The sequence below is a fragment of the Corvus brachyrhynchos genome, unplaced genomic scaffold, assembly GCF_000691975.1.
Source record: "Corvus brachyrhynchos isolate BGI_N302 unplaced genomic scaffold, ASM69197v1 scaffold117, whole genome shotgun sequence".
Classification (NCBI taxonomy): domain Eukaryota; kingdom Metazoa; phylum Chordata; class Aves; order Passeriformes; family Corvidae; genus Corvus; species Corvus brachyrhynchos.
In genome coordinates this window covers 852,915-868,109 of record NW_008238833.1, presented here as the reverse complement: position 1 = coordinate 868,109, position 15,195 = coordinate 852,915, and the positions used below count along the sequence as shown (strand labels likewise).

The following is a 15,195-nucleotide window of genomic DNA, read 5'->3' as shown; positions in this document are numbered from 1 at the left end:
CAGGAGTGCCGCATCGCCCACCCCATCGTGAAGTGCACCTACTGCCGCTCCGAGTTCCAGCAGGAGAGGTACGGCGTGCGTCTGCTCGGGGGCTAGAGCGCTTGCAGGAGCTGGGCCTGGCTGGTCCGGAGAAGAGCGGAGTGAGAGAGGATCTCATCAGTCTGTATAAGTGTCTCCAGGGCGGGTGCCAGGAGGATGGTGCCAGGCTCTTTTCGGTGGTGCCCAGCGACAGGACGAGGAGCAATGACCATAAACTAAAACACGAGAAGTTTCACCTCCACATGAGGAAGAACTTCTTCACACTGAGGGTGGCAGAGCACTGGATCAGGCTGCCCAGCCAGGTGGTGGGGTCTCTGTCTCCGGAGACATTCAGAGTCCACCTGGACACGTTCCTGTGTCACCTGCTCAAGGTGACTCTGCCTTGGCAGGGGGGTTGGACTGGATGATCTCCAAAGGTCCCTTCCAATCCAACTCTTCTGTGATTCTGTTTGCCAGTAATTGCATGGGGAAGAATGTCAAAGTGCGTGTTTATCACCTAATTCAATGTTGTGCCATTTTATCTCTTTAGCAAAACCAACACAATATGCAAGAAATGCGCCCAAAACGTGAAGCAGTTCGGGACGGTGAGTAGTTACTTGGTTCTTAATGCTGAAGTTGAGCTCATTTGTTCTTCAAACTGAATACAAAGTTCTCTTGCAACTAATCTTCTTACTTTCTTTTGAGGGAAAAAAAAAAAAACAAAAAACAAACCCACCCTAGAGATTGCCATTCAGAAAGTTGATGGAAAAGACTGACATCTCTTGGTTTCCTCTGTGGGTTACCATTTCTTTTCCCAAATTGAAATCCATTTGTGTTATATATAGCTTAACAGTTAATAATAATTTCAATATAACTATTTGTAACAAAGCAATGTTATTTCACATCACACACGTTAAGCCATTCCCTGCATATTCTCATAAGCACACGCTTCATGGCAGGAAGACCATTAGCCCTTCCTCTTTTTAGTGAGTGGTAAATGTGAAAATCTAGTAATACCACATACTTTATATTATGTAAGTCTTTAGAAATGCATGTTAATCATGTTAAGCTAATAAGTAAAAAAGATTTTGAGTATTATCTGCGTTCATGTTACTCTGCATTTTTTCCTGTTGAATTTCAGCTTCAGTTCTGTTCGAAAAATGAATTTTTCTATTATATGAATGCACACATTGTATCTGAGTTGCCCTGCAGATACGAGTTTTTAGGAGGTATCAAGATAATCTTGTTGTGGAACAAAAAGGCATGACTTCCTTATACTTGACATAAACCATATTAGTTGAAATTCAACTCCTTTGAGAAGTGTAATAGCTGTTGCTATGTAGTCAGGCACTTTCTGAGTGTATATGTAAACTGAACAAAGAAATGCTTTCAAAAGCTTAAAATGCAGCAAAATGAATTGCAGGACAAATCCAGCAACAATTTTACCAGGAGTTCATCAAAAAAACAGAACTGCACTGAATATAATCAGCCACTTCTAACCTATGAAAACTGCCAGCAGTTTTATTTTTCAGCACTGTATTAGTCTAGTTGAGCGTATGATATGAAAGTTGATAACCTGACCTGATAGTATCAGAGCTTGGTTTTTGTTTGGTGGTGGGGCTTTTTTTGTTTGTTTTGTTTTTTAAGTTTCCTGCAGAATTGCAGGGATTAGGATACTAATCTTAGAACTGTAGGGTTATTGAATCCCTGAGCTGTGCAAAGGAGAGGGATGCCATCAGAAACTTCCTGTCTAAAAAAAAACGCTTGGTTACTCTTCTTTTAAAGTTTTGTAAGTAATTTCTTAAGTAGCGTAGTAAAACTGAGAGAAAATGTCATAACATTTAAAAAAATAAAAAGCAGTAGGTGTAGAGGTTAGTTGCTAGATGGTTGTGTGTGTTTCTTTTATTATGCCTGGGTTTTCATGGAAAGTCCAGGCTGGTTTTAAGCACTGAAGAAGCATCATTTTAGAGGAAAAGTTTAGTACTGGAGATAAAAATGGTAGGAAAAGGGTTCTTAAGATAGGTTGTATGAAGCCCTACTAGTTTTGAAGCATCATTATGTGGGTTGAAATACCTGTGTTCATTACAGTAAATGCAAATGTATTCAGTTCAACTTTTTTATTTTTCAGCCCAAGCCTTGTCAGTATTGTAACATTATTGCAGCATTTATTGGTACAAAATGCCAGCGTTGCACCAACTCGGAGAAGAAGTATGGCCCGCCTCAGACCTGTGAGCAGTGCAAACAGCAATGTGCTTTTGATCGAAAAGAGGAGGGAAGAAGGAAGGTAGGCTTTGTTCCACATCTCTCATGGCTTAGGCTGACAATAGACAGTGTTCTTCCTTCAGAAGAGAAAGATTAACAGAAATGTATCTTAAGTTCTCAAATACCAGATTAAAGTTGCTGATCTGTGCTTTACAATATTTGAATTAAATTTCGTAATTTGCAATTCTTATGTCAGCTACTGAGCTAACTTTTAATTAAATCACACTTTCCAAAAATAGGCATAAGTGTTAGCAGACAGTTGTAGCTGTGGAACAGAAGTTAAGCAGCTCAACAGTTCCTCGTGTTCTGATATTTATTTTACTTTTGTTTTCCCATCCATTGGTTCTCATGTATGTTCATAACTTGAATCTGTCACTTTACCGCTTCTTATTTGCCTGCCTTGCCTTTAAGTAGAGCACCAGAGAGGTAGACTGCTCCGAGCAGCCCTTTGTGTTCTGTTTCATTAAATAGCTTTGCTGAGTGCCACTTTCTCATTCCAGAAGGTGCTGAGAAAATGACCTCAAAAGCCTCTTGACTGAACCCAAGAATAATGCTGTTTTTACAGAAGAATTTACTTGGTACAAGTAACACATTGGCTGGACATCTTGATTCTGCCTGCAGTATGATAGGTTGAGAGAGGGCACGTGGTGTTTAAACTAAAAAAGACTCGTCCTTTTAAAAAGTTATTGTTACTTCTGCGATGTAGAGCAGGTCCAACAATTGCTAGGCTCTTTCTAGCACAAGTTTAAATGACAAGTGGAATAAGATTCAGGTTACTAAAAGAAACTTGCATGCACTGGAGCTACAGTAGTGATGTTTCATACAAAAGATGTCTTTTTTTCCCAAAGATAATGGATGAAGTGAAACAAAATTTCCTTGCAAATATCAACTACATCTTCTAGTGCAAGTGTACTTGGAAATAAAATGTGAATTATTTCCGAAAAGGTTGATGGAAAGTTGTTGTGTTGGCTCTGCACGCTGTCGTACAAGAGAGTGCTACAGAAGACAAAAGAACAGAGGAAGAGCCTGGGATCTTCACATTCTAACTCTTCATCCTCATCTCTTACTGAGAAAGACCAGCATCATTCAAAACACCACCACCATCACCACCATCATCATCGTCACAGCAGCAGCCATCATAAGTAAGTATTTCAAAAATTGAAATATGTGTTGGTAGCTCTTCATCTTCTGTGTTCTGTTTATATGGAGATAAGTAAGGAAAGCTATTTAAAACATGGTGTCAAAAGCAGTAGTATATCATTGTTCTTCATGGTCTGTCAAAATCCTTGGATTCTTGGAGTTTGAATGAAGGTGGTTCATTAAAAAAAAGGGAATTCTTGGTGATTGTCAGAGTAGTTGATGTTAAAATTGGTAGCAAGTCTACGAAAAGGGCTTATGGAATGGCTACAGAAACAAGTTACTTGAGGGTAAACTTGTATTTGGGTTTCTAGGCAGTAACTGCTTTGTGGTACCTGCTATTTTACATGCATTTGCCGTGGGTTAAAAGGTGTGTATTAGCAGTGAGAATCCTCACCCTGACTTACTTCACCCTGATTCATGTACAAATACTGAAAATTAAGAGGAGAAGCAGAAGCAGCAGTATGAGATTACCTTCAGTCTAGGACCAGTTCATACCTCTTTGCTAGCTTTTGTAATCAAGTCTTGCTGGAACAGGCAGTTTGTGAGCGGCTGTGATAGAGACATAGGGACATAAGGCTGTCAGTTCAGTTACTGTCACTCTGATAGCATTTCACATAGTTTTGTCCCATCTTCTGCAACTTTTCTCAACACATCATCTCTGGCCATGGCATAAACAGCGTACCAACCTTAATGTACATACCCAATTTAATTAGTCATAAACCCCAGAATTCATTTGGGATTTTGTGCTGCTATAATAGTAGTCATGATTCTTATTTTCATTGATAGATTTGTGGCAGCATAACTTCAGAACTACTTGGTTTTTGTGTAAATACTAAATAGTATTTATATAATAAATATTTATAAAATATATAAAATAAATATTTCTATAATAAATAGCAAATACTATGTCTGCAATGGTAATGACCCTGATGCCAGACACACAGACACTTTCCTTCTAAACTTCACATTTCTAGTGCTTGTAATTTTTCAGCTTGTCTGAAACTTGCCTAAGTGTGACTGAAAGATACAAGCAAATTAAGATGAAATGGTACTGGCAATGCATAAAAGAGAAAGGCCCATACTTTCACTTTTAAAGAGAGAAAAATAAGATTTGGGGTTTTAGGAATTCGAATAAGAAAATTATTCTTGTCATCCATAGAGTTATTGTACTGTTCCTGTTCTTTCAAATCTCTGCTGAAAATGGAGTTAGAGAAAGTTAAATGTAATTTAATGCATTTGGCACAGGTACAGTAAGGATTAAATTTAAAAAAGTTAGCTCTTTACTACAGAATAGAGCTTCTGATATATTCAAGAGTTACAACAGTAAGCATATCTATACAGATCACAATGTTCCTGGTTTCCCACCTTTTTCTTCTGTAGGCTGCCATGGGTCCATTGCTTCTGGTCCAATTAATATGACTCTTTTTCCCTGTCCATTTCAGTTACTGTTAAGATCAGACAATAGAGACAGTGAGGTATAAATACAGATTCTTTTAACTATTTCACTCAGTGCAATCTTTTATATTCTACCCTTCCTATATCAGTATCCTTTATTAGTTGCTTTTGCAATGATTGAAAACAAATGGTTACACCTGAGAAGCAGTTATTTTCAGGGATCCAAAACTTCACCTTACTCATATGGCACCAAATGAACACCGCTTCAGGCCGTGTTCATATGGCAGTATGGGAATCCCAGGAGAGATGCTTTAGACCAGCTTGCTGAGTGCAGGTTTAGCAAGACAAAGTTCACAAAAATTGGGAGGTATCAGCAAAAAGGTTTAGCCATCAGTCTTGAACTCTATCCCTTGTGACTTGCAACAGCATAGCTGCTTATGATTTATGATGATTTATAGCATCCTGACATAGCAAAGCATGATCAGGAACTTGTCCAACTGAAAATTCATAAATACTCACTGTATTAGGAAAAAAAAAGGGTGGGAGGATTTTTCTCAAGTACAGATACCATTCACATAAATTTACAAATAATGGCATATTTGGTCAGTTACCAAGTACATTTCACATATTTCAGAATCAGCAATCTGAGTCCAGAACAAGATCAGGGACTATGGAAACAGAGGTAAATATTATATTATTTATTAATTTTCTTTTAATTTATCTTGCAGTTTTCATTTAAGGAATTTCTTTTTTCTTACATTTCGGCTAGTCTCTAGCATTCCACCTAGGAGCATGAGTTAGTTTTTTTTTCCATGTACCAAATGGTGATATTAGAGAGTTACATAGTATGAGGCTTTAGGTTTACATTTTGTTTGATTTCAGCCATAAATCCTCTGCAGCTATTCAGAATGAAACTCCAAAGAAAAAACCCAAACTGGAATCCAAGCCATCAAATGGAGATAGGTAAAGTTATATTTTTGTAAAGCTGAGCCATTTCAACCAAACAGAGCACTGATCTGTGACAAGTTGCCTTTTTTTTTTGTTTGTTTGTCTGAGGAATGAGGGATGTGAAACTTGTGTCCTGTCAGATGGATTGTTGGGTGGTATCTGAGTGCTGTCAGTCAATTAAGTTACTTTATTAGCAGAAAACTAGCACTATTTTCCTGCTTTTAAGCTGTTTGGGGCAAAATTAAACAAAGCTTGTGTACAAGGTAACAGTTATCAACACAGTGGTGTTCCCTCACACTGGGAATTGTTTTGTCAGTTAGATGCAGGGTAGAACCTGCTGCTTTAAGCTAATCCAGTATCTAGAGAGTTCTTTAGAACCTTAGTGTGTGAGACTGAATCTTTATTCCGATTCTGGCCAATGGTCAGAATAAAAGTTAAAAGTGTCTGCTTCAGTCAAAAGGTATTTATCCCCCTCAAAGCTAATACTGAATTATATTTCTGCAGGTGTATGTAATGTGTGCCATTAGTAAGGTAATTTGCCAGTTGCATCCATTTCTGTCAGGTACATACTTTTTTTGCATTAGTCCTTAAGGATGTTTATGGAATTATTAATGATACAATTTGAAATTTTTTTTTTTATGTGTTTTGCTTTTTTCTTTTGATGTTGTAAATAACTACTGTTTTACATTTTTAGTAGCTCTATAAATCAGTCTGCAGACAGTGGAGGAACTGACAACTTTGTCCTCATAAGTCAGCTGAAAGAAGAAGTAATGTCACTTAAACGTCTTCTGCAGCAAAGAGATCAGACTATTTTAGAGAAAGATAAAAAGGTAAAAATTACAGCTGTTCAATAAGTACTTCATAATTTTGTTTCTGTTTTGTAGTCTCCTAAAAATGTCAAGACAATAAGATAAAACAAAAGTCAGATACAGTTGTTTTATATAGCAGCTAATCAGATATTACCATTTAAAGGAAAAGTTTTGGACTTTTGTATCATGAATGTATTTTGTCTCTAAGTCAAAGAGTAATTCATCTTACCTCACTTCAGCCATGAAGAAGTTAGCCTGTTACTCAGGCGGCATGCCACAGGTCATGGATAAAATGCCAGACAGTGGTTTGCATGTTTTATATGCTCTTAACTGAGTCATGACAAAGAGTAGTAACCATTCTGAGTTTAGCATAGTTTTTATTTCGTTTTAAACTAAAGCAACTCTAGCCATAATAAGTCAATGTCCAAATTTACATGGGTAGTGTATGAAAATGAAGTGGTTTGTTTTTATAGGATCAGTAGCATGTGTACTGTAGGTTGTCAAGTCTTTGTGGGTAGTCAGAGACTGCAAAAAAATCGTGGATTAAATGGCTGTCAACAAAAGTTAAGTGAAATTGTCAGGCCCAAGTGGCTGCAGCAAAACTCTTAGAGAAGATTCACCCTTCAAACAAACTAATGACTAACAAGAAAAGAGAAATAACTACAAACACATACTTGCTTTGCATTACCTAGACTTTATTTCTCTGCCGTCTGAATAACTAGATGCTTTTAGGACACTATAACAGTGGCTCTAGAATGTCTGTTCAGGACTGAGTAGGTTATGGAATTGTATTCCAAACAGATTTATTATATTTTCAAGTAAAATTTTGATTGTGAATGCATGGTAGCCTACCAAACATTGATGGTTAAGAAAGACTCAATCATACTGACAGGAAAATGCTTCCACTTTTGAACCATAGTTCTGTATCTTCATTTCTGCACATAGGTGTGTTTTGTAAAGGATATTGAACCTATTTTCATTTATGTCACTGGTAAAATATACCTAGTGTTGGAAGTACTTGCTATTTCAAGCCTTTAAGTGTTCAGTGTGAAAGAGCTGAACAGTCTGTCATGGATTCTCTTTATGTATTTTCTCCAAAGCACAGACATTAGGCCCTGATCTCCCTTATAAAGTCAGGAGAAGATCGTGAGTCAGTAGAAAATTCACTTAGCTCTTTTTATTTTTAATCTACTGAGCAAGGCTAACAAAAGTGGTAGGTAAGGAAATGTCGCCTACTTCTGAATAACCACTGCAGTGACTTGTTTTGTGCTGTTTCTATAGGGAGAGTATCTAATGATTTTAATATCCCCACTGCTAAAACTATTTATTTGACTTCAGAGTTCTTTGATGTTAGTCTCCTTCAGGCATGAAGTCCACACTTTCAGAATGTCAGTTTTTCAGCTGCTGCAGGGAGGAGAAAAGCTGAACACATTATACAATGTTTGCATAGCTGGAAAAATTGCAACAAATGAACATACTGCAGATTTTTTTTTTTTACTGTGAGATAGTAAATCTGAAGACATGTACTGGGTGAAAAGCCTGAGCCATACCTGTGGGAGATTCCTGTTAAGGTCGTGTCTCTAGATGTATGAAGGGACAACATTTGAACAGCTTTGAATGCTCCAAAAGTAAAACTTCTGACCTCTATAACATGGCAACAAAAACAGCTCAGTACACCAGCTTTGCAGATAATATTCATTCATCACTTTCTGTTATGTGTCAGGGTATCAGCCGTGTCATTATCAGTGTGTATTGTTTGCGGTACTAGCCTTGTTTGTCTTTCTGCACTGAACGGTAGTGAGAAACCACAACATTACCATGAGGCCCTGAGACTTCATTAGGAGAGGACCACTGTTTGCTGAATGTTCACAGGCTGTGTGTTTGCTCATCTAGTTGCATACTTCCCTGTGGTGCAACACTGCACTAGCTTTTTTTATGTTTAGTGTGAGGTGTGTGGGTTTGTACTGGATGCGCTGCAGTCTCCAACAGCCGTAAGTGCATGCTTTGAGCAATGGTGTGTGTTCAGTGAGTTATGTGCCATTGTATCAGCATACCTGCACTTGACCATCTGTTTGACTGTTCTTCTGAGCAATACCTGTTTCACTACATGTGATTTGACACATAGTAAAGTTGGCAATAGCAGTCTTGGTAGTCACTTTAGGAGGGTCTGCTCTGGTTTGTTGTGGTAGGCATCTTTGCTAGCAAAGAGGCTTCATTTCCTAATACAGGAATGTGTACATTGTATATTTATCCTTTTGCTTAGGACAAAATGTAGCATAAAAGGACACAAAACAATCTTTTTTGTTGTCTTTGTAGGGAAGATTTTTCGTGTTACCACACCATATAACTGAGAGGTGTTACTGAAGATTGTGATAAGCATCTCACAACTGAAAGAACAGCAAGGATTATAAATCACCAGTCTTGTATTTGATTTTTTTTTTTTTTGTTGATGTTTAGCCTTTTTTATGCAAAATTCTGAGCAAACAGTATGGTTATATGATGACGTTGGCTTTCTGCATATAAAATAGGTGTACAGACTTTTCAAACTGTTTCTCAAGTGCTGAGCTGTCAATAGAGCAATAATAAATAAATAGTGTTTCCTGAGATTCCTGAGGTTTCCCTAAAGATTTCACGTATTGACTAGAAGACGTGTCCTGTTGCAGTTTTCAAGGAGTCTTCATAGGATCTGTGTTTTGCAGTTGACAGAATTGAAGGCAGACTTCCAGTACCAAGAGTCTAACTTGAGGACAAAGATGAACAGTATGGAGAAAGCTCACAAGGAAACTGTGGAACAGTTGCAGGTGCGTAATTGCCTATCAATACTTGGGAAATACTTCAGATGGAATCATACATTCAGGCTGTTCACTCAGCTTGTTCGCTCAGTGTTGTTGACTCCAATACAGTAGTACCAAGTTCATGAGTGGTCATTGCCATGTTTAACTTTGCATGCATTGTACAGCAGTTCCGCAGTCAACAGTCAGTCTCCATGAGTTAAACTCACTCTTTTAACTTTAAAAGGTAAAGCCTTACCTCACATGCTTTCTCCAAGTTTATTTTTTGTGTCTGTTCTCTGACAATTTATCAGTTGTCATTGGGCTATGGATTTGATGTAAGGACTCAGCATTAACACATTGACAGCTAGATGTCTCTTGTTAAAGCATGCTTTATCAGGAAGAAAACCTGAGTTAGTTGCCTTATAAATCACAGACTGAACAGACACTAGTATATCCACTAGCAATAGTGGATATACTAAATTTTGCAATATGGGGAATGTGGTTACTTTCTCTGTTGAAGACAGAATATACATGTCAAAAAGCATATACAAGTCTTTGAAAAGTGATCATTACCTTCTCTGAATGTTCTTAGCATGTACATTTTGAGAGTTTGTTCATAAATGCAAAGTGCATGACACTACTATTTCAGTAACTCATACTTTTTTAATCTGTATTGCAGGCCAAAAACAGAGAACTGCTCAAACAGGTCGCAGCATTGTCAAAGGGTAAAAAGTTTGATAAAAGTGGGAGTATCCTCACATCTCCTTGAGGAACTGATTATTTGTGGGGTTTGCTACTCAACGTACATTTGAGTAATTCTGTGAAGCCCTTAAAATCCTGTGTAGTGGAAAAAATATTTTTGCACACCAGATTAGTTGGCATGTTTCCTACATGTTTTTATAATTAATATGCAGCTTTTTTTAGTTACTGTTCAGATGAAATACTTCAACTGGCTTGAAGAATGTTTTTATTTTTTTGATATTGGAAACCTTTTGCCAGCAATAGTATTAAACAATTGCATAGAGAACATTAGCAGTGTTCTCTCTGAAAGGACAACATGCAATAACAAACTAGGTGTACTTTTTACAAAGTAGCAACTGAGTCTTTTAAACTACACTGATGTCAGCCAAAAGTTTATGAATCTGCAGTGACACTGAACACTGTTTTCTGGCAACTGTTCCTTTACTTTGTATGAAAATATAAATTTGGAATGGAAATCATGGTGCTCTCAAGTGGAACTAAAAAGAGGCATATATGTATGTGTAAATACGACTGTAACGGTTATATTCTTAGTTATAACAAGTAATTAGTGTTTTACATTCTTGTGATAGGGACTGACTGAAAGATTATCTATTGTACAGTAACAGAGGCAGTGTGGTTTTTGTAAGATTTACTGTAGACTTTTCTTGCAAGTGCCTTTCTCCAACTGTTTATTTATAGGAATGTTGGTATTTTGTACATAAGGTTTTTATGTTTTAAAATCATGTTTAATAAATGTTTTATGTAAATATAAATGTGTGTACAGAGGAATCTGAATCAAAGATCAAAGTGGCTAGTGCAGTGCTCGAGGCAGCATTAAGAGCTAGCTAGCTGATTGATGGACAGTGAATATTGGCTTTAGATAACCTTTGTAGCTTGTGTCTGTGAGGCGTAGGATTTTGTTAGTGCTGCTCATGCCAAACACTTCCTGAACAAAAAGCAAAATGTTTTTTTGCCACACTGGAGTTTTGTGGTTTGTTTATACATTTTTCCCATTTGGCACAGCACTAATTTTAATTCCATAGCAGACATTGTACTCCCAATGTTACAGCCTTAGCTAGTGGTACACACTCAAAGTTTTAAATGCGTTTATTCCCTATTGTCTGATTTGATGTACTTGGTTGTAATTTATGGTGATTCCTCTTAATGAATTGCAAGATGCACATCCCCCACTGAAGATACACAATGAGAAAAGAGTAGCCAAAACTAATGGTCTTGAAATTAATTAAGGGAATGGATGTGGTGTCAAAGGGTGGATTTTAATGTTTTGGGTGGATTTTCATTCTAAATTACATCAGTTTAAGTTTAGCTCTGCTCCTAGTGGACATGAGTCATATTCAGAAATTTCGATTAAACAATCATTTAGTATGCCCCAAGGTATCTATTCAGGAAGGTAAGTTATGAATCAGCATAAAGGGAAGTAGACTTACACGGGTAAAGGTTTAAGTCAGCTCTGGATACTGACTGATAACAGGGTAGTTGTTGATATTTCGGCAAGCTTAATTGTGTAGAAACAACTACAGATTTTTAATTAAAGAACAAAAGTCTATAGACCCTCGGCTGTTCACCCAGGTACTGAACTATGAACACCTTCTCAATAGTTCAGATGAGATCCAGCAGTGACAGACTACTGAAAAATATTAAAAACTTAAGCTATCTTGTTTCATATAGTATATGTGTATTTTTATACCCTAAAATCAACTTTGTATGTTTATAAAAGGTCCTCTTTAAACATACTAAACTAGGGTAGAGAATGCTGCTATCTTTGGGGTTGTTGTTAATTTTTTTAGTATACAAATTTACGACTTTCATTAATTCAGAATTAGTATATGGGTAAATTTTTTTCCAGTTTGATGGTGACCCATATTCAATGAAATGGGTTTTAAAATACAGAAATGCATAGCAAAATGAAATGTTTGAATTAAGATTACTTAATGATATCAGTTCAAGCTGCAGTCAGGACATTTTAAAGAAACAAGCAGAAGTTCTGTATTAGAAGTAACTAATTATAAATCCCAGTCAGAAGAATTTTTAGGGGCTTCATGATCTTTAGTTCTAATTAAATACCTGTGGGTTTTCTTACACAATCGCATTTTTAACATTAATTTTTTAAAGTTGTTAACTAGCCAACTGAATCCCAGTCCTGAGAATCATGTCCTGGAGCTGTAGATTGTTGACATAATAAACTGATGTTCTTTAAACGTGGATCTGCGAGGAGATTGTTGTACTGTATTGTGCTTTTTAGCCTGTTTCCAGATGTTGATTAGCATTGACCAGTGATGGTCGTTTTGGCTCAAGTTATTTATGTATTTTAAGCCTGTGAATATTGCGGCCCCCTTTTAAATAGTTTGTCCAACTCCGCGTTCTGCAGTGAAGCTGTTCAGCTGTCCACATGTATAGATTATTGAAATACTGTACTGGCACACATCTGACCGTTGACATTTTGTACCTTTTCTAAATCCAATGTTTCACAATAAAATCTTGTCAAAACATTCATCTGTCCTTTTAAAATTATTCAAAAACCCGTATTTTGTGTTAATCTCTCATGCTACGTCACTCGCTAAAAGTCTGTGGCCAAAAAAGGGGCAGAATTTAGTATTTCAGTTTCTGTTAAGATAAGACACCTTGGGCTGTCCTCTGATTGTAACAAACTAGAGCTACAGATTACTTTGTCTCATGAAAATATTTTTGTTTTCTACAACAGAATTATAATAGATAGAAATATGTTCCTATAGAGAAGAAAAAAACCTGAAGGTTTAACTGAAATCTAGTGACATTTAATAAAGCCTTCAACTGCGTTTTTATATTCTGATTAACATCAGCACTTGTGTTTAAAAGTACCTGAATTTCAGTCTGACTCTGTTAACTGTAAGGTTTCCCTTCCTTTACATACGTTGTGTACAGGTTGGGTGATTCTGAGATGGATAATTTCTTTGTCTGTTCCATTTCTTGTGTCAGGAGGAATTAGGTGCCCACACCAGCATCCTGCTGGCTGTCAGTCACAATGGCTCCTAGTGTTTAGAGCACTGATGCTGCAAATTGTAAATCTTATTTTATATTTCTCTCAGCAATCAATCTTCACCTTTCCACAATCCAGAAGAATACTTCTCATTCAAGAATTAAAGTTCAAAATGAAAAAAACAAAACAAAACAAAACAAACCCTTAAAGAAAACGTCCAACAAGAGAGTAAGATTCTGTATCTATCTGGTCAAGGCAATTACTGAGAAGAGGAGAATCTTTGAGTTTCAGAGCATCTCAAAACTGTTGATACTTTGTATTAGGTATAGTAACAATATGCTATTCTAATACTGGATTGTTCTTAGTCTCATTTTAATGCAAACTTGCTACAGCAACTTTGAAGCCATTTATTTTTAAAGCTGAGAGCAAGTCAAAACTAGGTGTGGTATACTTACTTTAGGTGTGGCTTCCATGTGACACATGCAAAGTGTGTGTAACTGGCTAAGTAACCAATTGACTCCTGAAAAGAGATTTGCATCATTTGAAGTAGATTTCCTTAAAGAAGATTTAAGTTGGTATAACCTATGTATAGGCATTCAGGCAGTTCTTAATGGTCTTCAGTGCCTTCAAAAGCTCAGAATCCACACTGATTTTTATGAAAACACTGATGTTTATGATTGCAAACTATAATCTTCAGCTTTTTGAAATGGAGTAAAAGCTTTTCATGTCATTTTTATTCATTCGAACGATTATTGGTACTGCCATAGAAGATACATTTTCTCATGTATTATGTGCAATTGCTTTAGCTTTCCTCATGGAAGAGGTACTGATATATGAAATTACCTCTGTTGAATCCCACAGAAGAAGAAGGGGGGTATCAGACAAGGGGATTATTGAGGTGAAAGGAGATGTTTGTGGTGCTCCTGGAGAAAGGGGAGTGTAATGGAGGTGTCAGGGCTAATGGGGAAGAGAGACCTCTGAGATACCGTGTTACTTGTTTATGCAATGTACTGAATCACACAGCTGGGTTTTTTCAAGAGGTACATATTTTCTATATCTGTAAAATGAGGCATTGCTTAAGGGAGATTTTTGGTGTTTGTTTTTAGCAATACTAGAGTCCAGATTTTAGAAATGAACAAAAGAAACATCTTGATTAAATCTAAATACAAAGATGTACAATTTAACATTCATCTTACATGATGAAGTTAGTCGTAACTGTGTAAGTAAAAAAAACAGGTAAAAGTGCAGCAGACCACTGCCTACCATAGCCCCAGCTGCATAATGGTGCAAGTTTCACTGTATGACTCCAAGTGACAATCTCTCTATTCTTATACATTAGACAGAAATGGTCCTTGAAGGTATGGCACTCAGCAGCACATGAATCATTGACATTTTCCCTTGCTTTAACCGCACCACCTTTGCAGACGGAAGGTCAGTATTGGAGATGTAAACAGAAGACTACTTTTATAGGGTCTTCTTTTGACTGCAGAAGGCGTGGGGACAAACAAAAATATATTGGACTAACTAATAGGTGAGTGGTTAGACCCAGGTGATCTTATTATGGGTTGGGTCAGAGGAATGTGGTGTATTCCTCCTATGGTGTCTGTGGGTATTAGAATTTGCAAATTGATTTTTCCCAAATTGATTTTTACCTCCTGTTATAACACCTCTCCCACTTTAGTACCTTAGAGCAATTTGTTTTCAACTGAGTGCTGAAAACCTTGAGATGTTTTCCCTTATTTGAATCAAAGATGAATGTGTTTTGCTTTATTTCAATAAAAGGTGTACAATTTGTCCTTCATCAGGTGCATCAACTCCTGTCTTCACTTTTATTTATAGAGGTTCCTTGGGAAACTTTTTACAACCTTCCAGAAAGGGGAAGAGCTGTAAAGCTGTATTTGCTGGAATAACTTAAATCACTGCTGAAAGGGAAACAAATTAATCAAGCTGACTCCACTGGAGCAGTCTAGTAGTGCTCATACAACCTGTTGCAGTGCTATAGTTGCAGAGCGTGTTACAAAATGCAACCAGGAACAGTAATTTCAATCATTCCTTCAAGATCTACAAGGATTTGCTTGCTGGTCACTTGACCTGACTCAGGGTGCAGCATTCAATAAAGCAGCTGTAGGGA

General features: G+C 37.0%; 1 protein-coding gene across 1 annotated transcript in view; it reads left to right on the top strand.

Annotated features, from left to right (window-relative positions):
- Window positions 1-12,601, top strand: part of FAM76B (family with sequence similarity 76 member B) — a 13,945-nt gene extending 1,344 nt beyond the window's left edge. Inside the window, exons 2-10 of the mRNA XM_017738187.1 lie at window positions 4-68; window positions 569-623; window positions 2,147-2,302; window positions 3,226-3,422; window positions 5,450-5,497; window positions 5,698-5,778; window positions 6,458-6,593; window positions 9,272-9,373; window positions 10,026-12,601. Of these exons, the coding sequence (XP_017593676.1) occupies window positions 4-68; window positions 569-623; window positions 2,147-2,302; window positions 3,226-3,422; window positions 5,450-5,497; window positions 5,698-5,778; window positions 6,458-6,593; window positions 9,272-9,373; window positions 10,026-10,115 (930 nt within the window). The 3' untranslated portion in view covers window positions 10,116-12,601. The remainder of the gene's footprint in view (window positions 1-3; window positions 69-568; window positions 624-2,146; window positions 2,303-3,225; window positions 3,423-5,449; window positions 5,498-5,697; window positions 5,779-6,457; window positions 6,594-9,271; window positions 9,374-10,025) is intronic.
- Window positions 12,602-15,195: the final 2,594 nt, after the last annotated feature.